This window comes from Salarias fasciatus, chromosome 20 (genome assembly GCF_902148845.1).
Source record: "Salarias fasciatus chromosome 20, fSalaFa1.1, whole genome shotgun sequence".
Lineage (NCBI taxonomy): Eukaryota > Metazoa > Chordata > Actinopteri > Blenniiformes > Blenniidae > Salarias > Salarias fasciatus.
Genome location: NC_043764.1, coordinates 24,395,927 through 24,421,790, shown reverse-complemented (window position 1 = coordinate 24,421,790; position 25,864 = coordinate 24,395,927). Strand labels below are relative to the sequence as shown.

The 25,864-nt window shown below is 43.7% G+C and overlaps 2 protein-coding genes across 3 annotated transcripts; both read left to right on the top strand.

Annotated features, from left to right (window-relative positions):
• The first annotated feature begins 22 nt into the window (after nt 1-22).
• On the top strand, nt 23-11,619 carry ankrd33aa (ankyrin repeat domain 33Aa). Of its 2 annotated transcripts, none has more exons than XM_030118650.1 (5): nt 23-156; nt 7,607-7,924; nt 8,030-8,159; nt 9,048-9,188; nt 9,877-11,619. In XM_030118650.1, exons 2-5 carry the CDS (start codon nt 7,667-7,669, stop codon nt 10,701-10,703), a joined length of 1,356 nt encoding a protein of 451 aa, XP_029974510.1. In that variant the 5' UTR covers nt 23-156; nt 7,607-7,666; the 3' UTR covers nt 10,704-11,619. The 2 variants fall into 2 exon arrangements, with proteins under 2 accessions (XP_029974510.1, XP_029974509.1); XM_030118649.1 differs by lacking the exon at nt 23-156 and adding an exon at nt 6,081-6,348.
• Nucleotides 11,620-15,306: 3,687 nt separating this feature from the next.
• Nucleotides 15,307-25,776, top strand: acvrl1 (activin A receptor like type 1). The gene is made up of 10 exons (XM_030118946.1): nt 15,307-15,810; nt 20,206-20,277; nt 21,360-21,587; nt 22,181-22,386; nt 22,484-22,583; nt 22,690-22,836; nt 22,931-23,206; nt 23,370-23,567; nt 24,184-24,314; nt 24,442-25,776. The coding sequence occupies exons 2-10, from the start codon at nt 20,208-20,210 to the stop codon at nt 24,586-24,588; spliced, it is 1,503 nt and encodes a 500-aa protein (XP_029974806.1). The 5' UTR covers nt 15,307-15,810; nt 20,206-20,207; the 3' UTR covers nt 24,589-25,776.
• The last annotated feature ends 88 nt before the right edge of the window (nt 25,777-25,864 follow it).

Below are 25,864 nucleotides of genomic sequence, written 5' to 3'. Positions count from 1 at the left end.
GCTTTTTGGAGCCGAGCCCACCTTGTCCTTGTGTGAAACACAGGAAACCTCATGCAGGAGACTAATTGATCCAGGAAGAGGAGGGCTTGGGGCGCTCGGGACCCGGAGCCTGTCCTCAGAGGAGCCTCAGGGCTTTCGTCTTCTCACACAACACAGGTGAGCTTCCTGCAGGTTCCTCAGGTTTAATCCAGCCACTGTCTCCTCTGCCACTCTCGATCCTAAAAACCACGGCAGAAGGTTTCCTTGGGCCTCATTCCGGGTTTCTGGTGGAGTCGGTTGCTCTTCTTTATCATCCTTCTTGTCATTTCTCTGTGAAGTTGGTCTTCTTCTGTCTTCTCTGAACGCTGGAGTGCAGAGCAGGGACTGAGCACATCACCCTCCCTGAAATCCTCCTTTCTTCTTCTTCATTGGCTATAGAGGATCACCACCCCCTCCCCAAAACCTCACCTCCTGCCATTATTCTCACTTTTCTTTGCTTTTCTCCCTCTTCGTGCGCACTACCTGGCTCTCTCCCCAGTCTTAAGCCACCTCGATCTTCTCCCTTTATCTCCTGTCTTCTCTGCCTCTGAACCGCTGTGGCAGCCTTCACCCTCTCCTCATCTTTGCCCAAGTCTCAGGCAGTGACACATGGATTGTGTGAACTCTTGAGCAGAAGGGCAGCCCCAAATAAGGTATCAGCACACAGCCCGTGAAGCTTAACTATTTAAGAGACTGTCACCAGTTGCACACACGCTGTCCAACTTTTCCAACCGCCGTAGTCCTCATTTATCAAGGCAGTGTTTATTATTTGACTGCATGTAGGATTATTTGCTCTGAGGTCAGAAGATCTCTAATAATATTTATAAACAGTTTGATCGTGTGCGTGCATGCACACGTGTGTGTGTGTGTGTGTGTGTGTGTGTGTCAGATTGCACACAGACCCATGAGTGAGGACTCATGTCTTTGTATGGGCCCAAAAGTGAAATCATAAAGTTTAAGTTAAACTCTAAAAACTGAAGGTAATGGAGGATTCTGATGAGTTAAAGTCCGAGTGCCGATGGGCTTGAATGCTAAAAACAAATGTGAGTATTATGAAATCAGTTATTCTATTTCCATGATCCTTAGGTTTGTCACGGCACAATTCAAAACACTTGTCGAAAGAAATGCTCGTACTTAGTGTCAGTCGTCTATATCCACATATCCATCATGGGAACGATCTCCGGGGGCTTGCAGTGTTTTCAGAAATTCACTTCCACGAAAAGTGTTTCCACTTAGAGAGGCCAGAGGTAAGAATTTATTTTCAGGAAAAGTCATTTTAGCCTCAAAGAGTCTCATCGTCAAAAAGTTGAACTGGAGCTCAGAATAAAGCGTCGGGGCCACAACACAACTTCTCTTCATTTCATTTTACTGTCACTGGGACTTTAATTTTTTCAAGTGATTTAGATTCTTCTCACTTCATTAGAAGCCCTGAATCTGAGCCGAGCAACAGAAATATTCCACCACTGCACCACAACGCTACACACTCCTGAAAAGCCTTTGTTCAATAAACCTGATGTTGTTAACATGGTCCAAAACATCCCCCCCTTCTCCACCCACTGTTTTATTCTGAAAGCGACTTGCCTTTGCCTTTATCCATCAGTGTAATTTATTGTCATTATTATCGTCTTCAGCTTAAAATATCATCATTCACATTTTTACCTTATAAGACATGTGCCGGTCTGTCCCGCTGACACCGTGACATATGAAGGAGAGATTAGACTATTATTATTGAAGATTAAATGATCATTTGAGTAAACTATTTAGGGCTTAACATTTTCAAAGTTTATACATCATTTATGATCCAGAGAGAGAGCGCGAGAGAGAGAGAGAGAGAGAGAGAAGAGAGAGAGAGACTGAACAAAGCGGTTAATCCCTCAAAAAGTTATTCTCAGCTTTTGATGTCAACATAAACCAAAGGAAACACATGAATCTTAGTGAAACAGGCATGTTTGCTGTAAATCAGTAAACTACCAGATATTATTTGTATTCTAATCACGTGCTCCTTTTATTCTTTTATTTATTCTTTTATTTATTCAAGCTTAAATCCATAAATCCTTCTCCAGCTTTCAAAGAGAAATGCCATTTGGGAATGCCTTTTTTTAAAATCTGACTCAAATTTCATGCGCATTTTGGAAAACATCCCAGCCACCAAGCCAGCCTGAGATCCACACACTGTCCCGTTTTGGTCATTTATAGTCCAGGCCAAGGGTGGTTGAGCTCTTCCATGAGAGCCTCGTTTCCTAAAAGAAGAACCATTGTAAAGGTCGTTGCAGCGATTCATCTAAATTTTTCATTTTCTTTTTTTTTTTTTTTAACCAATGAATTTGTTTATTACTGCACTGTTGCATTTTTTTTGTCCTTTTGACTTCCGAGTGTTTATTTCTAAAATCAGGGTGAACTCAAGACTTCACTTCAGCGGCTCAGCCTTTCATGAAGCTGTTTCACCACCACTGCCAGGCAGTAGGACACACACACGTGTTTTTTTTTAAATGAAGGGTTAAAATATTAAATTGTGCACTGGCCACTGAGATTGCATGTTCTCCCCACCTGAGCGTGGCTTTCCTCCTTCCACAGTCAAAAGAACATGCATGTGAGGTTAATTGGTGACTTTTATTAGGTGTGAAGTGTGGCTAGTTTGTTTTTTTGTGTTTGTATTAAAAAAAAAAAAACATTTTGTGTTTCTTAGCTGCAATTCCGCTAAAACTTCTGAATGAAGAGAAAAAACAAGAATCGATCTTGCTTTAGAAGAATTTTTAGAGCAAATGAACTGACTGTGGTCAAGCAGACACACTTCCAGCACGTATCATACGTTCTGGGGAGTCTAGATCACATTTAAAGAATACGTGAACTTGCATTTCTGTGTTTCGAAGCACAGTTTTTCTTTATTTAATGAAGGTTGAACGGATAAGCCTTATTTAAGCTTTTAGTTTATGTAACGTTTGGTTTGAAGTTAAACGTAATTCTGATTATCAGAAATCTAATAGAAAACTGTGTGTTTCATGTATTGTCCAGCCGTCCATCTTTTATACCGTCTGTATTTATCTGGCATTAGGTCTGGACAAGTCATCAGTCCATCACAGGGTAAAGAAAGACAAAGAAAATGAAAAACGCACACACACACACACACACACACACACAGCTTGGGGTAATCACGAATCACCAATTTGCCTCAAACATGGATTTAATTATGCCTTGATCTTTAGACGTGAGATTTTTTTTCTCTCCATTTTGTTCGTACAATAGACTAATTAAATAGATTAAGTCAAATTCAAAGAGGCAATAAATGAGGCAATCTAGGTTTCTATGAAATCTTTAATACTCTATTCAGGTCATTAAAACTGGGAGCAGAGAAATGACTGAAACCAGCAGAGTAAACACTGTAAACACCGTGTGAGAGCAGAGCGAAGCACTAATCTCAGAGTTGGAAGAAGCAGCGATCACTTCAAACAGCCACTTTGCATTCAGGCAGTTTCCACATCGTCCTTATTCGCTTTGGTCCAGACTGACTGTGACGCCTCAGAATAGGTTTGTTTCAACAAGGACAGCAGAGGAACTGCGGCTTTCGACAAACAGGAAAAATCATTCCAGCCGCTTCATGAATTATTTTCTCTATTTAAAAAAAAAAAAGATTAGGAATGATGCCATACCTTTAAATTACATCCAGTCATACTACAAAGCTTGTTTACTGCTACATCCTTATCTACACCAAACCACTCTTATCCTGGCTTCTCATACTGATTTCACAGTGATACAGATTTCAAACACAGCCCAGCGTCTTAAAAGTAATCCACGGTTCAGGTTGGATTCCTTTAAAACAATAAATTTAATAATTATGCTTAAATATATGTCTTTGGGTGAACTGAAAATGTAGATTTAGTGTCTAAATTTTCAGTTTTCTGAAGGCCGCCCAAAACAAATCATCTCCCTCATTTGTTGACTTCTTCACCCGCCCTGGAGGCAACGCACAAACGCCCCAAAGCTCCAACTTCTCATTGTAATAACTTTCCACAAATCACCCAAAATCTCCTCGCTGCCCTGCATGAACGAGTTCAGCTGCGTTTCCTTCCTGCTTCCTCTCATTCACCTGACTGCGAGGCTTTTAGGTGCTTTAGGACAATCAACAAGGGGGCGGGTTGTCTTTAGTCGCAAAGATGGAAATAATTTAGCCGAACGCTTGTAAGACCAGTCCGGCGGAGACTGCCAACTCTAATATTAGATGAGCACATAGCTGTCTTTAGAATCAATCACTAAGCCGGCTAAACTTAGTTCATTGCCTCCCGAGCCGCTTTCCAATTTGTTTCAGCCCGCCACCGCCTTGCGCCGGGTACCTCGGCGTCTGGGGAGAAGGTGGGCCGCCTTTCACGGCGATGAGTGAACGGCTCCGGGAGGAATTTGCAGAATAGGAGGAAAATAACTTTGACCGTAGAAGGAAAGTCTGGTCACTATCAGGAGGCGGGAATCGGAACAAAATGTTCTTCAAATCATACATAGGGTTTGTGATTATTTGTTTAGAAAGATGAAGGGGGAAAAAAATGGGGATATTGTGTATGAGAAGCCTGAGTGATGAGTTTGTGCTGGGAGGCGAGGTTTGCTCGGGGTGCTGTGCTGCCCTCATCTGGCGCAGCAGCTCGACCATGAAAAGATAAAGGAAAACATCAGGAGTACACAATCACAGCCTCGCCCTGCCTTGCTAAACACACTTCCTCTTCCTCTCTAATATTTCCTGTTGATTTTTCTTTCCTCTAATTTGATCCCACAAGCTTTTTCTTTTTTTTTTTAACTCTTCCTGTGTTTCCTGTCAGTGAGGAGAGCAGCCCCAGTCTGCTGTCTCTGAACACAGCTCCATTTGAGCAGAGGAGGTTTGTGAGGTTTTAACATGATGCAGTTGGTCTGATCTGACGCTTCACAGCTCAGGAGGCGGCTCCTGATAACAAACTGCCACGAGGCATTTGAAAGGATTGGGGAGGATTATTTTTTTTGGAGGTGAATCAGCTTGAACTGGCTGCTATTGAAAACATGTCTGTGTTAATAATTCTCCGGATCTACGCGCTTCTGAATGAGTGTTCAGTTTATCAGAACGGCTTTGTCTTTTCAAGGCTGAGATCTACAGCGCTGAATATCTGACACAGAAATAATGCAGCTGGAATGGAAAATTCGACAATGACTCATCATACCAGATGTGTGTGTGTGTGTGTGTGTGTGTGTGTGTGTGTGTGTGTTTGTTTTTTTCCCTGCTTTTGCAGATTTTAATTTCAACATACAGAGAATAAATCCCATGGTACATTGCCACTCATGTGAAAGAATTACAATTCCAAGTTTGATCAAAAGAGGGCAGCCTGGATCCTTTCAACGCGAGCAGCTGTTGCATAACACAGGTTACAAAGCAAGTCATGGCTGGGCAACAGTCCCGTCCAATATGAGGGTTGATCTGTTTACCTGCACCTTTGGTACCACGCGATTGTGTCACTGATGCTATGAATAAACCTGTTAACACGATATTCCAGTCCACAGAAAGGATTCAAGCCCTCCAAACCCAAAGGGTGTGATGGACGTTCAGCAGTGGTTTAATCGTGTCTGTCTCAGAATCTAAAGATGTTAGTGAAGCCAGATAATTATGGGAAAAATATAGTCTTCGTGCACATTTAAATGATTTTTGAATTCTTTAGTTTTCACAATAGGTCCGTCTCAGTGTGCATTGTTGTGCATTTTGTTCTGTTCCCGGAACTTTCAGTGCGTTTCGTCTCCACCATGGGAATAATTACAAAGCCCCTGGCTCACAGCAACAACAGGGTTCGCTCGTTGCTCCAGTAAAATGGATTTCCATGGGAAAAAACAGACCCCACACTCTGTCTCCCACCAGGAAGACACATTGGATTTATTACAGCAGGGGGTCCAGTACAGCGAATTAAGGCGCCATAGCTCAGAGGTTTGAGGATGGATAGACTCTGAGATAGCTGTGGAGACAATTGAGAAAGAAAAGAAAGACAGAAGAGGCTAACTTATCAGACAGCAAGAGGAGCAAAGTTGGCTGCGGTCTGTTTCTTTCTCTTAATCCTTAAATCTTCTGTAATCGGGATGAGAGGAAGAGAGCACGTTGCCTGACTTAGGATGGCAGAGCCTATGTTGGGACCTGGCTGGTGAGGCAATCTGAATGGACAGTAGGAGAAATGAAGGGAGGGGGGAAGGCTAGAGCCAGAGGAAGTTTGGGAAACTTTACCAGTACCTGCTAAGCGCCAACAAGAAGACTGGGAGGTCCTTTAAAAGGCGATGTTTTGACTACCGAGAGAAAATTCAAAGAAGAGGACGAAAGCATGGCGCGATTGGTTTAGGGTGAGAGCCTGACTATTGATGTTTGTTCTGTTTTTCACTTCGCTGTGGCACGAACTGCTTCTTCCTCATTGCATCTGCACTTTAAGAAAAGTCAACTCAGACAGCAGAGAACGAAGTGGAGTCAAACTGCAATCTGCAGCTCAGCAGAAAATGTAGATCGTAGTGCAGATAAAGTAGGAACCTTCTATGTTTGTGCAGGAAGAGGAACCGAGAGAAGAAAGGGGAAATATTTCTTCGATAGTGATCTTCATTCTTCTGCTCAACACAATGTAGAGAATCAAACATACGCTTGCGGGATTAGGGGAGTTGAGCAGTTCAAGCCCGCATTTAACAAGAGCTTACTTAAAAGTTACCGCTACCCTAATAACGTAGAATTAATGTGACTGTCAGCAGGTGCACAGCTAATTCTGTGCAAACACTTATTTGCAAGGACGTGTGGAGGCCAACACAAATGTTTGAATGAAAACCCTCAAATGCTCTCCGGGAACAAGATCAACAATGTGCACGTCCCAAATCTTAGCCAGGAGAGCAAGCAGCTACATGCACACCCTGCATGACAGCGGGGATTTTATAGGTCCTTTAAAAAAAAGACAGAGAGAAAGAAATGTGTTCATTGTAAACCGCTGAAAGCCACAGGCCACTTCTAATGCAAAGCAGTGTGACACTTGTGCTAAGTCACCATGACCGAGGCCTCCCGCTGCTCCAGGCTGTCTCTTTAAACCACTGCACTCCACCTACAAGGCCTTCAGCCGCCAACAATCATATTGTTACGTCTTTGTAGAAAAGTACGTTCCAAATGTCACACTCCACTTGTTCGGTTCTGCCAGATACACACACACTTACCGTACTTAATGGGTTAATGGGTTGAGGCTGTAGCACACTCACGTCAAAAAAGGATCTGACAGCTCATGTTGTCAACCAGAGACCTGCGGGTCAGCCGCATGACGGCTGAGGAGAGGTAAAGCTCCTCATCCTCTTTAGGCATCAGGCCTTTTAGACAAAGACTTCTCACAAGATCAATTTTCTACAGCTGTCGAAGTTCTCACAGACGTCAGACAAAACTGATGCCTGGACAGTCATCTCTGATCAAGACTTCAACACGAGCACAAACACAACTGGAAACATCACATCATTTCAAACACTTTAGATTCACGAGAAGTGACTAACTCAGTCTAGCTGAAGGAAAAGTCTCAACAAAATACAAACACAGACGAGTTGTGTCTTCATAATAACCACAGACGGGTGTTTTCTACGTCAGATGTAGGCGCTCTGCAGCCGTCCTGACTCCCCGCTGTGGTCCCAAGCAGAAGGGGTTTCAATGGCTACTGCGAACGACGACCCACACCTGGGCAGGGGCCCGTCGGAGGACTCGGAGATCGTCCTGGACGACTCCGACTCGGGGAGCGTGCTCTCTGACGACTCGGTGCTGCCTGACTATGAAGCTGACGCAAAACATAAAGAACCGCCAAAAACACTGTACGAGGCCTGCGCCAGGAACGACGCCGCTGCCCTGCGCGGCATCCTGGAGCGAGGAGTCACCAAAGAGGAGGCCATGGAGCTGGACATCAACGGCAAGGTCAGCTGGATCATATCTCCTCACTTTCCTACTGTGACACACAATAAGAAATGTCTGTATTTTGAAGACAATCGAAAGTAAAATCAACGTATTTAACTCCATCAGAACGGACTGATGCTGGCGGTGGGGAAAGGTTACGTGGATATTGTCTTCCTGCTGCACATGTGTCCATTTATAGACATCAACCACCAAGATAATGATGGAAACACTGCTCTCATGATTGCTGCTCAGGCAGGTATGTCTGGACTACACAATCTCAGTTATTGACAGTCTCCGCCCTGCAGGTGTGAAAGAGTTATACTCTTTCCATCCAGTAAAATTTACATTAAACAGCAAAAACAGTACAAATAGTTTTGTGACATAGAAAAAACTTTGACATTTATGAAGTTTTTTTCACTGTGAATCAGAAGGATGGAAATGTATTTGACCTTTTTTGGGCCATTTTTAGTAAAATTTGCTGTTTTGGTCATTTTAAGTTGTAGCTGTTTTACATATTTCATCTTTTTTAAATACTTAACTTTTCTTATTGCTGTTTTAGATAATTCAACAGTCTTTTTTGCCATTTCAGTTGCTTAACCCATGTTTGTGGTAGAGATGCGCGGATTGCGGTTGCACCCGTGGAGAACGCGGATAACTGCCGATCGGGCGGATGACGTGTCGAAAAATTAAGATTTTAATTACATTCGGGCGGGTTGCGGTTGAAGCACTCAAATAAAAAAAGCAACATTTTAATAGCCAAGGCATCTTTAATACACCTAAACACTATTCTGCAGATGGTGGGCGGGTTCGGTTTTGGAAATTGATAAAAAATCGTTCGTGCGGGCGGATGGAGGTTTTAACAATGGAAAAATGAGCCATTCGCGCATCTCTAGTTAGTGGCTTTACATAATAACATCTTTTGGATTTAAGTGCTTTAAAGCTTTTATGTTGTGAAATTTTTTTTCCCTCCACATATCAAACATTCAGGAAGGTAACTATGCTGAGATTGTTTGACATTATCGTCTTTATTTGTATTTATGGATCCAATACCAAGGAGCTGTAGACTCCCACTTGGCTCCAGAATGACAGGTTCCAGCCTAATGTGCAGGAGCATTAACGGACTGATGTGAACTTTACCATCCAGGCTTCAATATCATCCTGAACTACATCCTTAACTACTTCCGCGGTGTGGACACTGAAGTCAGGGACCCCCGTGGATTCACAGCCCTCATCAAAGCCGGCCTGCAGGGCAGAGAGGAGTGTGTGTGCTCGCTGCTCATGCATGGTAAGTTTGTAATTTTACATGTCTGACTCAATCTAATCTGAAATATTTGGAGAATCTGCGTTTGAGAAGGTTCATCAAAACCTGCGAGTGGGACCCACACGTGACACACAGGGCAAGTTAGGACATCTGTGTGGTGAACTAATCTGGTTATTCTCTGCAGGGATTAGTCCAGTCCAAACAGTGCAAGACACAATTAGAATAACACTATATAAAAAAAAAAATCCCATTTGCACCCTGTTGAAAGGTCAATTACATTAAAAATAGTCTGACAGCTTTATTCTGTATTCGTAGATGTGTGCAGAACATCATTATGAGGGCGACGATTTGTTTTTTGAAGGCTCCATCATTCATCAGGTGGTTTGCCAAAGTTATATTAAGTGACTTCCATTCTCAAATAATGAGACAAGGTGAATTACTGTAGCAATTTGGCTGTAAGGCGAACTTTCTGGACTCTGCATTGATGTAATACGCTGCTCTCCTCTGGCTGCAGTGGGTATCGTGTTCCTCAATGCTGAGAAAGAGTCTGATCTGTTTCTGAAATATTAATGCAACACAACCATGCTGTGATTTGACCTAAAATGTGGCTACACGGGGGTGAAAACACTGAGCCGAAAGAGAATTCCTTATGATGCTTATGTCTTCCAGACAGAACTGACCTGCCTTGTCTTATCTTGTTCTTGGGATGCAGGCGCCGATATCAACGCGATCGACTTGGTCCAGGGGAGAGGCCTGAAGGACTGGGTTCTAAAGACCGGCCGCTTTGAGACTCTGGGCCGCCTGCGCCGCCTGCAGAATCGCCCCATCGCCGAGCAGTTCTGCGAGAGCTACATCCCCGAGTGGCCCGACCTGAAGCACCTGGTGGCCAAGGCCACCGCGGCTAAAACGGCCAGCCAGAAGCTGAGGCAGCGCTTAAAAGACAGCATTTCTTTCACCTTCCCTCATGACCCCGAAGACAACGGGGTCTTCGACCACATGGTCCGGATCACCACCAGCATCCACAGCCCCCTCATCGCCACCGCCTGCCACCCGTTCTGTCCCAGCAGCCCCCCGGAGATCGGCAAGCGGCGTCTCGCCGTGCCCGAACTGCTGGAAAAGCACGACAAGAAGGACTTGGAGGAGAGCACAGTGTCCCACAGCAACGGCTCCATCACCTCGGCGTCCCCCACGGCGCTGTCAGCCACCTCCGTGTCCCTGACCTCCTGCTGCCAGGACTCGCAGCGCAGGGACAGCGTGGCGCCCGGCGGCATGAGGAGCTTCATGCCCCGCAGCATGGCGCACAGGAACAGCATCTTCCCGTCGGGCTGCATCCCCAAGATCGAGGTGACAAAATCTGGGGAGCCCACTCCAAAGAAGGAGAAGAAGAAGAAGAGGCAAAAGGGCTACCTGGAGCCTCCGGTCTGGAAATACAAGGAGGCCAAAGAGGAGAAAAAGAGGGAGAAGAAACAGCAGCAGGAGAAGGAAAAAGAGGAAGAGAAGAAGAATAAATCTTCCAAACGTTCATCGAGCAAAAAGTGAGGCGGTGTTTTCCAGGGAGGCTTTGGCTCCGATAATGTCTCACATGGAAGATGGATGTTTGTTCTGGAGTCGGTTTTATCAGGACACGGCCGAGCTGCGAAAAGAGCAGCTGGATGGATTTGAACCTCGTCTCGGGCCGAACGTGACAAAGCTGAAGTGAAAAAGCTGAAAATGACCCAAACGTTTGGTTTTAGGCACACAGTGACATGTTTTAGCACGGCTGCTTCTCATGGAGAAGCACAGACTGCAAACAACCTTCGACAGAATTTCCTTTTTTTTTTTTAATTTTGAAAACATATTTTTGTGAGAAATGCACTAATCTGTAATTTGTGAACAACTTCAAGGTAGCGTGCCATCACGGTATTCAAGAGCATGAAGCATAGTAGCCAGTACTGTGAACACAATATAACTTATATAATCAAATGCCTTCCATATATCTATTTATGTTCGCAGCTAAAAATGTGCGAGATTGTAAGAAAAAGAAAAAAGGCAAACAGTCTGTTTCCATTTCCAGTTTTTAAAAGCTAACCTTTGTTCTCTCAAACCCAACATGCAGCATTGACCAGACGCCTTTATGTCTTTATGTTTAGCCCAGACTGTTTTGCTGTGTCATGCAGGTTATGTGTGCAAGATGATGATAAAGGAACTGAGTTTTCTCTCTGCAACATTTTGTCGGATGGTGAAAATGACACCGCTGTATCATTGTGCGTTTGCTGTTTGAATTTCTTATCAACCAACACGAGACCTCACAGATGAAGAACTATTCATATGCAGTGTTATACGTTCATATGAGTGAAAAAAAAAAACCCAAATCTGTCAGTATATGAAGCTGCTAATCACAGTAACTGTCACATTTCTATGGTTTTCATTGAAAAATTCGAAAACTATTTCTGGGCCTTTTGTGAAAGGGAAAGCTAAGCTCCTCTGCATCTAATGTCAAATGTGGCAAGAATGTGTTTATATGAGAGCTTGGAATAAATGTGACGACCTTCGATAACGAGAGTTTGTTTTCATTTACTTGGAGTAAAGTGGAAGTGTCGAACCAGTGTGAATCAGTGCGCTCAAAAGAGACAATTCAAAGAAAAGCTCTGCACGGAAACGTCTCCACGTACGTGCAACACGTGTGAAAAGTCTTTACCCGCCGCATATGTGGCTGATTACACTCCTCTGGCACATCACCTTGATTACTCTTTCAAAACGCAGTTACTCTGAGCTACTTAAGGCGGCTCGTAATGTGCTCTCCGTGGTGACACGGGATGGCCCTCGAACTCTGAAGTGTAATCCCTTAATCTCCCGCTGCGATTACGTAACAATTTGCTTTTATTTGCGGTAACACCAAATCAAAGTGGCTATTTTGATATCTTTGAGAGCAATTCTGATGCTAATGTAGATTAAATCAGCTCAGGTGTATACTGCATGCGCCAAGGGAGCAAGTGCTCATTAATGAGAATTACAGGATCATATTTTTAGCATTGTGAATGCTTCAATTTTAAAATTGCTGAGTTGAGGTCTTAGCAAAGCGTAAATCTTACAACGGGCGGACTGGAGCGACACCACAGACACTGAGAATGAAGATTTGCTGGACGTGTTCCCTGCATGTGCTGTATTTCATGTTGTCCACAGGGGAAAACAATCATTGTGAAACAGTATCAGTGCACATTAAGACAAGTCTTCTCTTTATCGCTGGGTTGCCTTTATAAAACCTGACAGCAGTGAAGAAAATGTTATATCACATCACTGCGGTCTATTAGATTACACAACAAAGAGGCTCTTCAGGAAGCATCCTTGAGGGAACAGCGCTGCGTGGCTCGCAGAATCACAAAGATTAGCGAGGAGGGAAAAATAAGTGCTGATTTAAAAAGGAACAATTTGCTGTGCTTTCTCCATGACAGCCGATGAGAGAACTTCCAGCTGTGTCTGCAGCCTGATGCCAAAACGGAGAGATTGCAAGGCCTGAGAACAAGGAGGGGGATTTACATTACAGACATGAAGACATCGCTCTCAGGCTCCACTAAATGAAGTGTTGTCACTTCGGTCGGTCTCTCTGGCTTGAAGGAGAAAACTTTGTATCCGCCCCGCTAAGACAACGACACACAAGCCGCAGTGTGTAATCCTCAGTCTCGAGGGATGTGCAGAATTCAAAGTAATCGCTAAATGCAATACAGATTCCAGGAAATGTAAGTCTTAAGGAAATCATTAAGTCATGGTCCTTTAAAAAAAAAAGTGTTTTCTTCATTGACTTCACTTGGCAGCAGCGACAATGTGTCTGACATGGAGCCGTGAAGAACACTGAAATCGAGCGCTGAGAATAAACCTGCAGAAGTTAGAATGAATTCACAAGCGAGTGACAAAGAGAGAGGGAACGATCTGACCGGCTAACCTGCAGGGAATTATCTCCTCCTCTTCTTTCAACTTCAAGAGGCTTTGTAGTGAGAATCAGCTTTTTAACGAGCTGCATTTGCTCCACTCTGTTTCTAAAGAGGCAACATTTTCCAGCGAAAAAAACGTTTGAAAACACAACATATCCACGACTCAGCAGGTAAAGAGACACACAGACTAACAAATCGGACATGGACAAGGGTCAGGGGTCATAATAAGATGACCCCTGACCCCCTGATCTTTATCATTCTGCTAATCTTATCTTAAAGTTGATGTGCCAGAATTAGAAAAATGGAATAAGAAGGCTGTGTGAGTATCTCCAAAAAGCTGCTCTATGGGGAGGGAAGAGGAGGAGGACCTGCGACCGGATGGTGGGTGAGAGAAACTCCCTCCAGCGCCGAGCTGCAGCTCAAGCTGCCTCAGAGGTGAGGGCTGCTTTCAACAGGAAGTGGGTTTTTTTCTATATTGGACTGATAAAACAGAGCAAAACTGAGCTCAGGGGTTTATTGTACAGCTGGACTGGAGTCCATTCTTCTAGAGGGAACATTCAAACAAAGAAGATGCCTCTCACTCAGCAGGTTTGAACTAAGAACATTTTTCTGTGAGACATGTGGAGCGAATCACTGCACCAGCATGAAACGCTCTCATCTGGATCGTCTGCTTTTTGCTCACACTGGCATTTTAAAAATGGAAGCAATGAAGCAATAAATGAACCATGGACGGCTCTTGTAATGTACATTTTGTGACATGACATTCACAGTGACTCTGAGCTAACACAGTGTATGTTGGATTCATCAGATAAAAGCAGACCAACACCAAAAGCAGCAGAATTCTTCTGTAACTGTAGAAAATGTAACAGAACAATGTATGTATGCAACAGTGAGAAAATGGTTCAGCCTCAATTCATCACCAGCTTTTAAAGTGGACTTTATCCACTTCCACACATGGACAGCACTACTTCCTGTAACCAGGCCTGCTTTAAAGTCTGACATTGCATTGCATGGTTGATTTGTTTTTCTTTTCTAAAGTGCGAAAATCATGGGTCGAGACAGCAGCACATAAAGCATCTGAATTAAACTATCATACTTAATCCTCTTGGACAAATTCTTTTTTTTTTTTTTTTCAAAGGATGAGCGCGCTGTGCATTTTAGCAAAACCAAGTAGCAAGCGATGGATGCAATTGATCAATGCTGCAGGTTAACACGTGCAATCAATCAATCTTGCGCATTTTGTTAATTTTACATCGAATCTCCGTCGAAGTTGGTCTTTTGAAACATTACAAAGATTGGAAACATGTTGCCACCCACCTTCGGCATGTCTGTGGTCGCTGCAGTCAGTCCGGGGAAGTTAATGATCCATAACGACGCAGTCCTGTGTGAATTCAGCACGTTCTGTTTCTCTCTAGCTTCAGACCAGTGCAAGGCCTGGATTACACTGACCTTCTCCCCTTTTCTCACTCTCCATACATTCATGTGCCACCATTAAATCACTAACATGAAAGGCTGTCCTCTCTTGTGGATTCAATTAAACTGTTTATGTTTCAGACTCACTATCATTTAACTCTAACTGGTACATCAGAACATTTCTGCAGTTTCCACTGTCACCTACACTTGCTGATGCAGGTTTTTCTTTGTAAAATTGCCATGATTTTGTTGTTTTTTATTTGAAAAAAATAATTAATGCATTGTAATGAATGGGTTGGTTATCAGGTCCGCTGCAAACCTTTTAAGAAGTGTTAGGAAAAAAATTCAAGCATGTTTGCTCAGTTTTGTGTTGTTTCTGCTGCCACCAAGTGGACTAAAAAGGCTGGTTTAAGTATGAAATACACATTTTGAAGTAGAAAACGCCTTGACACTTAAATGACGATTCATGTATGTTCTTGTTTAACCAAAGAAAAAAAATACAAGTCAAACTAAATAAACAGGGAATGATTTAAAAAGTTTCTGACGGAGTGCTAAACAGTGGCATCTGGAATCATTACAACAACAAAAAAATAACAAACTAGAATACTGGTAAGAAGAGTGAAGAAGAGCGCTGCTTGCTGGTTTTGTGTGTCTCCGGGTGGGTGCTTTATGGCGCATTCCTGTCCGCGCGGCGCAGACACAGGGGAAAAGGAAAATGAGAGGTTTAGCAAGCAACAGGAAAACCGCTATGAGAACACATTCCAGGCCGAGCAGACCCTCTGCGGGACAATAAGGGGTGGGACGAAAAACCCAGCGCTGCGAGAAGAACATCTGCAATCTCTCCCTGAAATCAGGAGCGCACGGAGCGCGCGGGGCGCACAGCGCACTGCCGAGGCCACTGGTGAAGTTGTGAAAGCGGAAGGATCCTGTTTCCACAGCCGACCACCTCCTCGGTTCTTCTTCTAGTTCTGGATTATCAGCGCAGATTTTGGGACCGAGATGAGATAGAGGCAGAGGCAGCTCCTCCAGCCTGCACCATCGTCCAGCGTCTGCGCTTTGGAGACGAGAAAAGAAACTGTGGAGAAAGTTTTCTTTTTCTTCTCAAACGGCTTCAAAAGACGGAGAGGGGAGGATGTGATCTCCCTCTTCGTCGCACATCTGCATCTGTGATCTGATTCTCCCCCCACCCCCCTGAGGATGAGCCCAGCTGTGGTTTGATCTCGTTCTTTTTAAAACTTTATTTGACTGTGAAGTCGGACGGAAGCTCGGAGCTGACCCTGATATGGGAGACTTGAGGCGTTCGCATCTGTCGCGTTAACTAACAGGTAAAACTGGGATTAAGGCACCTTTTCCTCTCTTTATATGTGTTCGACATTTCAGATCAGATCTGTCTGTTTGGTGTAGCTGAGTGGGCTCAATTACCTGTGACAGCTTCACGCTCCATCAGTCCACGTGTTTCCAGATGTGAACAGGTGTCACGAGGCCCACCTGAACTAATAAAAAAAAAAGCATTAAACAGCTGAAAACTGGATTAAAACCGCTGAGATTTCATTTGGTATGAGTTTTAAATAGATGGAGTGAGTGGGTTTAACCACTAATTCCACATTTTACATAATAATCTCCTTGTGAATCATCTCCTGTGGGAGACATTCTTTTATTGAGATTCATTTAGCATTTCTGTAAGTTCAACATTTACTGTGTTAAAAACCTTTGAACCTTTGGCAGAATAAGTTCCACTCATCATCATTTAACTTACAGCTAATACTGAAAACGTGATCAAGTATATTCAGTATAGTAGAGCAGGTCCTGAAAGTGACTTTTAAAGACCCCACAGAGGGTCTTTCACAGACCTGAGTATCCAGTGCCCCAGGGGCCACCTGTGGCCCTCAGCTGTCATTGAGAAATTCCATATCAGATTAACATTAGAGTACATGATGCATGTAATGGAGTTGTGTTGGCTCAGATATTCTTATTCATTCTGAGTTTTATTGATTGAGAGATGGAGCCAAGTCTCCAGATGTCCACCATAATACAGAAAAACTATGGAGGCTTCTCTCTTCTTTACTGTCCCACGTCTATGTATCTTAGGCATCAGCAGCAGGTGTATTATAAGACTCTATAATAAGCTAGAGAACAATAATGCATCAGTCAAGTTATGCTTGTTGACTTAATCATTTAGATCTGACATTTTAAAAAGGACAAAAGTATAAAAATCACTTTTATTTTTACTGAGCCATGAAGTCTCTTCATGGATGATTCATATTCGGCTTTAGTTACATGAACTTCAATAGCTGAATGAGTTTATGTCTTCTTCATGATGTTTTTTTTTTCTTTTTCCATGCGGTTACTTTCAGTCAAACAAAGGATTTGAATATTTCCTCAACCGCTGGCATGTGCTGTGTAACGAGAGCCCGCCTCGCAGAGTATGTTGGGGTGAAAAGTTCATGTCATAAAGCAGTGTGGTAGGATGCTCTGTATCGTATGAATCTAAATCCCCTCTGCATCTTCCCTCTTTTTGCATTTCAAGCTTCATGCACACACCCACACGCAGACACACACACACACACACACACAGTGAGTTTGGGGTGGGGGGGGGTTCGGCTTCGGGTCAGAATGGAGGTCACGTTGGTGCTTTTCACGTCTTCTGTCTTCATTGCGTTTGTGTCACGTACCAAGACGCTGCTTGTAGCTCTTTGCCTTTCTCCTTTGTTCTTGTTCTTCTTGTTTTGTTTTGGTTTTTTTTCTCTCTTTGAAGCGAGCACAGCATGTCTGAGGTGCATTATGTTTGTCCTCTTGCAGTCGGGCTTTCATGATCGGTGTGCGTGTGAGAGCATGCAGGCAGCTCCCCTGCCAGGTCTCTCTTCCAGAAGACGCTGCCCGTCTCCCTTCAGCGGCAGATTTATCCGTCAGAAGTCAGTAATGTGATTGCATGATGGGAGCTTTTACGGCAGCAGTGAGGAGACGGGCCGGAGGATGAGGCCCAGCAGAGGGGCCGCCGCCATGCCCCCACAATCCTCTGCTGCAACCGCACAGTCATCCAGATGGAATGAGAGATCTGCCGCCTCGAGTCGAAGCTCTGTAGATGAGAGGAAGAGATGACAATGGATCTTTTCCCCTCGGGTCACGCGGGTGTAGCTTTGGACAGAGCGGAGACAAACAGGAGGGAGGAAGTACGGTGGGGTATGAAGTCGGGCCGCCGCAGATGGAGGACATGATTACTGCCCTCTCATCTGTCGGGACCCTGCGGATCATGAAATGATAGTCAGGGAAATGAGACGCAGCTCTGCCTCTCCTCTGAGGATAAGTTCATTCTGTGGGTGGAGCTGTGTTTATGCTATTTTTCCACTGGTTCGGCAGATTTCTCCACCACCATTGACATGCGGCCTGCATAATTCAGGAAGTGCTCTTTGCTCTCTGGTAAAACGCGGCTTGTGGTTTGAGTGTTTCATCCGCTGGGTTTAGATAGGAGGCAGTCTAAAGATAGACCGTCGGATTACCTATGGGGAATAAAAATAAACTAATCTGATCAGATAATCTTGCACATTTGATTAGACAGATTTATAAAGATGGGCAACTCCACTCATGGCATGCTTTTATTTTCAATTTATATCTGTATATATGAACTGTCTTTTTAAGATTTATAAGGAAAATGTAAGAAAAAAAGTACTTCAAAAAAGTAAGTCACATCTGTTTATCTGCTCGCTCTTCAGTGACGATTGATGCCATAAATGAAGCGAGCGAGGGTTTCCTGTTCTTTCATCGATCCAGTCAGGTGCATCATAACTAAAGAAGGATATCCGCAGCTTTGTGCTGACGCGCAAGTTTCGCTGCCACACGTGTGAAGTTCAGGGGTGAGAAATGAAAGGCAGGCTCACTTTTTTCATGAGAACAACACGTTCAGTTCAGTCAGACTCGCTGAGTTCTGTGTCCATTACTGACAGAGAGAAAGAAAATCACCACGGACTTAAAATATGTGGTAGTTTGAGATGGTCGATGCATATTTGTGTCGGCTTTGAGCTACCAGATAACCTCAAGTGCCTGTTTTTGAACTGTTAGAGGAAGAACATGTAAGGCCGGACTCTGAGCAAAAGCAACACAAAAAAACAAGTGGATAAATCTTTCTTTGCTCCTTTAGCTTTAACTCTTTTTAAAGACAGGCCTACCTGCTTACACAGACCAACACGTTTGAATCTAATTTCTAAAGTAAAACAATCATTATCATATTTGATATTATGTGTTTTTTCACTTTGTTCCTAAAGATCAACCAGCCACACCGGGCTGAGTGCTTTCCAGTCCTGTTCGTGTGTTTTCCCCACAGCTCAAGACAACGACTCCTCCTCTTCCTGAACAAATAGTGATTTATTGCAGCCCTCAAGTGGACTTAAGTTTTCCTAAATACGTTACCACTGCTAACAGAAAAACATGTCATGGTGTTTGTGATTTTCTGTTGGTTACTGTTTACAGGTGTTTAATACTGATTCTTAATTTAGCTTATCAGTTTGGTTTTTTTTTAAGTTTGAATAAAAAACTTTTGGAGCCAAATATTTAAACCTTTATAAGTCATGCAGTTTACCTGCTGATCCCTGTTCTATGCACTTTTAAAAGCCAAAACAGGGATTTTTTTCTTTTTTCTTTTGAACTGTGTTCACAGTACAGACCAGTGCAACATACTAGTAAATACATTTTCTGCAGTATAAAATAAAACAGCTCAGCAAGGGACGCTACCTTCAAACTTCATAAACATTTCAAACTGTGCACTTCTACACTGAGACAAGCATGTGAAGTATGTGTTGATACTTGTACAGCACTTTGATTGAAATCACTCTGTAGATACCATTTAGACCAAGCGTACAAACGCACAGAAAAGAGGAACTGACATGTTTAACCTGATGAACCCTCTCAATGGTGGAGAAAAACAGGAAGAAATGTTGGCAAAGAAGCACTTTAAAATACATTATGGTCTTGTAATTTAAGTGTTTGTTTGAAAATAAGTTGGATAAAGCTCAGTTTTTTGTTGTTGTTTTTTTTAAATCTTGCATCTTATGTTTTGACAAACAGCTGAACCGTACAAACAAAAAGTCATTAAAAGTTACTTAATGACACGTTTCAGTCTGGTCTCTAGGAATCTTTTCAGGTTAAATGTAGCACAGTGTGTTTAATGGCCGCTCTGCTTGCGTGACTCTCGGCCGCGCAGTCCTAAACAATGAGCAGACCTGAGGCTCGCCGGCGAGCCGGGTGGGGCCGCTCAATGGCAGGAAGCACAGCCATCAATATTTACTCTGCAGGCAGGGTAGCGGAGGAGTCGGCAGGCCTGGAGCCGGGGCAGCACAGCGCCACACGCAGTCCCAACACACATACACAAACACTCCGGAGTGCTGTTACAGCCCGCTTCCCCTCAGCCCCCTTTTCCCACCCAGAGCAATTACAGCCCAGGCAGACAGGCTGGGCCCTCCGACTGTTGTTTTTGACCTCATAGCTTCCTCCGCCTCCTCCGAGCCCGAGCTTCAGGCCGCCGCCGGACTCCTCTCAGACGCCACTATTAAGTTACCCGCTTCAAATTCCATTCAGCCGTCAGAGAAATGGCCTCATTTTCCCACAACACCTCGAATTAAACTGACGTCTCCTCATGATGACAGTCCCTAATAAAGCAACAGCACTAACAGTGTTATCAGCATGTGATTACATTGTCTGGTATTAATTATTTTGCTCCTGTTTCTCAGGGATGGGACGCTCTGCTCTGCTCACATCGCTGCTCGCCGGAGTCTTCCTGTGGATTTCTGCTGTTCAAGCAGGTGAGTCAGTCATGCGGAAAATAAGGGCTGTGTTGGACTGAATTAAAGCTCTGTTGGTGGGAACTTTTAACTTCCCCCCCCCCCCCGGCGATGCATCAGGTGCAGCCTTGACCTTGAATAAGGAGGAACCCAGAAGAAGGAACGCCGTTGCTGCAATGTGGAGGGTTTGCAGTGGGGATGCAGCTGATGGAGATTTGCTCCGGTTCTTCAAGGAACACATTGTGTGGTTCAGGCTTATGCTTTTCACCGGCTTAAGTAGCAGTTTCCCGCAAACGTGCCCCGACAAGATGGGTGTACACTGCCTGTCTGACACGAAAACAAAGAGTCTTGTCTCACTGAGCACCGGCTCAACTGTTAACCATCAATCATAGGCTTTCTCAGATTTTGTTGATAGCAGCTTCACAATTTCCAGGTTTTTAACAGTAGTGTTTTCGCCATTCTGTTCTTTAAACACATTTTTTAAGAATATCGGACAGAGGACAGCGCTGAGACCTGAGCTGAGAAATCGGTGATGCTGCCCAGAAAGATGGCAAACTAGCTTTAGAGTCAAAGCCCAGACAGGGAGAGTTTGTAAAATCAGCAGTAAAGCAGCAGCTAGAGGAGAAATGTTGTGCACATTTCTCTGTTTTGCACCAGCAGCTATCATACAGATTTGCTTGATGTTGAGAGTGTAATCATTTTTGGGTAGTAATTGTTAGATTTTGTGAAAATACTAACATTTTCATCAATAAAGAAAACCATTAAAGCTTAGATTAAAAGGTGTTTATGGTCCTGTTTTACTGGTCTGGTGCAGCTGGACTGTATGTGACCCCTGAACTGGAGTGTGTTTGGCACCTCTGCTCTGAACTCTGACGTCTCGTGGCTTTCAGGAAATGAGTGAACATTTCTCTTTCTGTTAGACTCCACCTCAGACTTGACTCCAGTTCATCACTTCACATTTATGTCTGAAAAACCAGAACAATCTGTGCATTTTATTTATAATTAAATTCTGTCTTTGATAGGATTCTTGCTATTTTCCTAAGAAAAAATAAATCTAATGCGACTTTAAAAGTGTCATTAACTTGTTTATTTTCTGCTTCCAGATGACAGGATGCTGCTGTGTACGTGTGAGAATGACAAAGGCACGTGTCAGAATGGGACCTGCGAAGGAGACTACTGCTTCTACAGCTGGGTGCGCGGCGTGGAGGAGCGCGGCTGCTTCTTCAAAAACAACTACAGGGAGCAGTGCTTCTCTGCCGTCGAGCGCCTCTACGTTCACTGCTGCAAAGAGCACAAGTGCAACGCTTTCAGCACGCCGCCACCAAACATCGGTCAGTGTCTGAGAGTTTGTGGAATTGCCATTCATTATTTTTACTGTTGACCCATCTTTTTTTGTTGATTTTTTTTTGTCCTTTTCCTCTTCAGAGCTGAAATATCTGCAAGTTTCCCTGTTTTCCCTCTCAATCAGGGGTGGGCATTTAACTTTCCTGAGGGTCTCACTAGGAAAATGGAGTCCTCAATCAAACTCAGCTCCACTCAGTATTATGTCAGGAAATTTTAAAAATGAATGATAGTTTCAGAGTTTATAGGAAGAAGAAACTCACTTTAGTCATAATTTAACCTGATTAACCATGTATTTTACAGTGCTTAATAGAAATTTAATGAATGAAATTTTCATTGTGTTCATAGTTTTTTGACCTTAAGCAGATCAGAGACAACCAGAAGGCTGCATGATACCCCAGTCCACTGCAGACAGTGACTGGTTCCCCCTTGTGGTCACTCAGTAAATTGATCTTGTGTCCCTGTACTTCCTGGGATTGATGATGCCCTGATCAGCTACTCTCTTCTGACCCATTCATGAGCTTTAAACAGAGACCGCTCCTCTCTAACGTGCTAAACGTGCTGAATACTCATGTGTTTCCAGACAGGAAGCCGACCAGCGCCCCTCCGGGCCTGCCTCGTCCTGAGCTGTGGGTCGCCGTGTCTCTGGTGCTCCTCTTGATGACCGTGTGCGTCTGTGGCTTCGTGGTATTCCTGCGCTTCCGACGAGCACCCTGGAAACCGAAAGACGCCGAAGACCATGACACCACCATGCTCAAGATCCCTAGCGGAGACGACCCCACGTATGGAGTAAGAGACGTCCTGCGCTGGGCCTGAGACAAGATCCTCTCAGAAGGCCTGGATGGATTCAATGTGTGTGTGTGTGTGTCTGTGTGTGTGTGTCCAGGATATCTTTGATGAGTTTTGTACATCGGGGAGCGGGACCGGGCTTCCATATCTGGTCCAAAGGACGATGGCCAGGCAAATCTCTCTTGCTGAGTGTGTCGGTCAGTCTCTGTCTCTACAGGGATTCTCTTTTTTTTCTTTTTTCTTTTCTTTTTTTTTTGAAATGGCATTATTTGTCATTATATAATATTTTCATTTTGTTTCTAGGTAAAGGAAGATATGGAGAGGTGTGGAGGGGAACGTGGATGGGGGAGAGTGTCGCTGTAAAGATCTTCTCCTCCAGAGACGAGCAGTCCTGGTTCAGAGAGACCGAGATCTACAATACCGTGCAGCTGCGACATGACAACATACTGGGTACGGCACCGGAGTGAAGCATCGATGACGGTATTCCTGTGATGTGTTTGAAAAGGTAAAGTTTGAAAAACGTGTCCTGTGTTTTGGAATTTAGGCTTCATAGCCTCTGACATGACTTCCAAGAATTCCAGCACCCAGCTGTGGCTCGTCACGCACTTCCACGAGCTGGGCTCGCTCTACGACTTCCTGCAGTACAGCAGCCTGGAGCCCGAGAGCTGCCTGAGGATGTGTCTGTCCGTGGCCTGTGGTCTGGTCCACCTCCACACTGAGATCGTCAGCTCCCAGGAGAAGCCAGCAATCGCCCACCGAGATCTGAAAAGTCGCAACATCCTGGTAAAGCGGAACGGACAGTGCTGCATCGCTGATCTGGGTGAGTGTTGAAGGAAAGGACAGTGACTCACAGCGAATCTGCCAGACAAAGTCGTGTCTGTCTCCAACTCTCGCTGCCAGTTCCGACGGGCTGATCGGGTTGATCGTGGCAGATCCGTTGCGATAAACTGCTTTGAAGTTGACTCTGCCGCCTCTCTCCTCAGGTCTGGCTGTGATCCACTCACAGTCTCATGACTATCTGGACGTGGGCAACAACCCTCGGGTGGGGACCAAGCGCTACATGGCGCCTGAAGTGCTGGATGAGACCATCCGTGTGGACGTTTTCGAGTCATATAAGCAAACAGACATCTGGGCTCTGGGCCTGGTCTTCTGGGAAATTACCCGCAGGACCATTGTTAATGGTGAGACGACAGAGTGAAGTGGAGATCTTAGGTTTTATGTTGTTTTTTTTTCGATGCGTATGTCTGTGAGGCTCTGCTGGAGTTTACATACATCAGAGCCGGTTAGCCTCGTGTCTCTCAGCAGCCCAGTGTTTTCCTAGACTGTGTCTGTCTCTGCTATCCTCTCATGATTAGTTCTGCAGTAATTATAAACAGTCTTATCTGGTGTCAGCACTCACTTGTACATAGTCCAGATGCCCGTGCACACAGTCTGTGGATGCGAGCTCGCACGCACACACACATGCACGGGTATGCATCCATAACTGTGTGTGTGTAGAGTGTGGTACACTCGATGGGACCTTCAGATTTCCATGCTCGTGTATTCACAGGGGAGTTGATATCTTTCTCTGCTCGCTTGTTTAGTCAAACATGCTTTACAAAACTCCCACTGCTGCTTATCTCAATCTCCATGTGTGCTATTTCAGGCCTTTTGTGAAGAGAAATGCATGTTCTGAAAGAGGTTATCCACTCTGGAGGCTAAAATGTGATTTTATGATGTGTAATGTTGCACTCTGCATTTTCCTGCTTACTACACAGTTTTCGTACAACTCTTTTATTCTTTCTTTCTTTTTATAAGGAATCGTGGAAGAGTATCGTCCTCCCTTTTTCGACGTGGTGCCCTCAGATCCCAGCTTCGAGGAGATGAAGAAGGTTGTGTGTGTGGATCAGCAACGGCCCAGTCTGCACAACAGACTTCACTCCCACCCGGTAAGCCGGTCTGATGGGAAAGAAATACATAAACACCCACACAAAATGCACAAGAGTGAAGTTATACCGTCAGGAGTGCTGATGATCGACCATCATCAACATCAAACATTTGTTCTTGTGCTTCCAGATACTGTCAGCCATCGTAAAGATCATGAAGGAGTGTTGGTACCAGAACCCCCCGGCCCGCCTCACCGCCCTACGGGTGAAGAAGACCCTCTCCAAACTGGATCATGACAGCTACTTCAGCATCGAGAAGCTCAAGCGGGACATTTAGAGCCGCTCCAGCAGAAGACTCCAGATCGCAACAGAGCGAGTTGCATGTCATTAGCATGCATTCAGCTAATGCCTCACACAGGGAAAACTTTATATTAAAACCAGAAGACTTTTAGCAACACCCTCTCTTATGTTTTCCCTGGACAAAGTTCACCCACCATATTTTTTTTGCCAGAAACTTTGTTTAATTTTTTTTTTCTAGGATTTAGTGATGAAAGTGTTGACCTGGCTTTTCTGCAGCACTTTATAAACAGCAATTAATATTTGTGGTAATTTTTATAAAACACATATATGTTAAACAATGGAATGTTTAGTATTGCACAAAAAAGGGAGTTCTGACACACAGTAAAATTATTTTTGACACAATATTCAAAGCCAATTAACAGCACAAGAGTTTCATTGTTAAGTATGTGAGTGATAATTTACTCAATAAATGTAAAGCATTTATTATCTGCACATTGAGCTTTTTAGTTGTACATATTGTAACAGCACTCAATGTGTTTTTCCGTGCCTCACCATTGTAAATATATTTCAAAAGGAGATATTGTTTTCTATTATTCAACGATGAGACACATTTGATTTTTTTTTTTTTTTTTTTTTTTTTGTCACACAGCTTTTGCAAACTATTTTTTTACTTCTATTTTAGGCCTAAAATGTACCATCACAATCACTCTGGTCGGTAAAGGAATATACAAAGATACATGTAATGATTTATATCTTGAATAAAGGGCTGTATTTTTCAAACGATTTGCGCGCTTTCTTGCAATTCCAACATCGGCCAGCAGAGGTCATCAGATAACAGACAAATGGGAATTAAAAGGCCTGCTGAGGCTCTGCCTGACAAGCTGTTTACCATTGTACTTTAATATGTACTACAGTGTCTGAAAATCATTATAAAACTTGAAAATTTATTAAATTTAAGACATCATTCTCATATTATCTACATAGGCTACAGTAAATTGTATGATTACAATAAACTACATTAACGATGACCTATAACTGCACGTTCACACACAGTAAATATTTCATCAATCACATTGTGAGCAATTAATCCAAGAAAGCAATTGATAAAAGTATGGAGGACTGAGAATATCAATGAAAGAAAAACACTTTTTTCAAAAACTCAAAAAAAAAAAAAACCTTACACTAATTGTTTTACTATGACCTCTTAAAAAAAAAAAAAAAAAAAGGTCCTTGTGGTGTGGAGATTAACGCTCCATCTTCAAAGTGAAGAATATCCAGGTTTCATGTTTTCAGTCTGCATGTTCACCTGATGC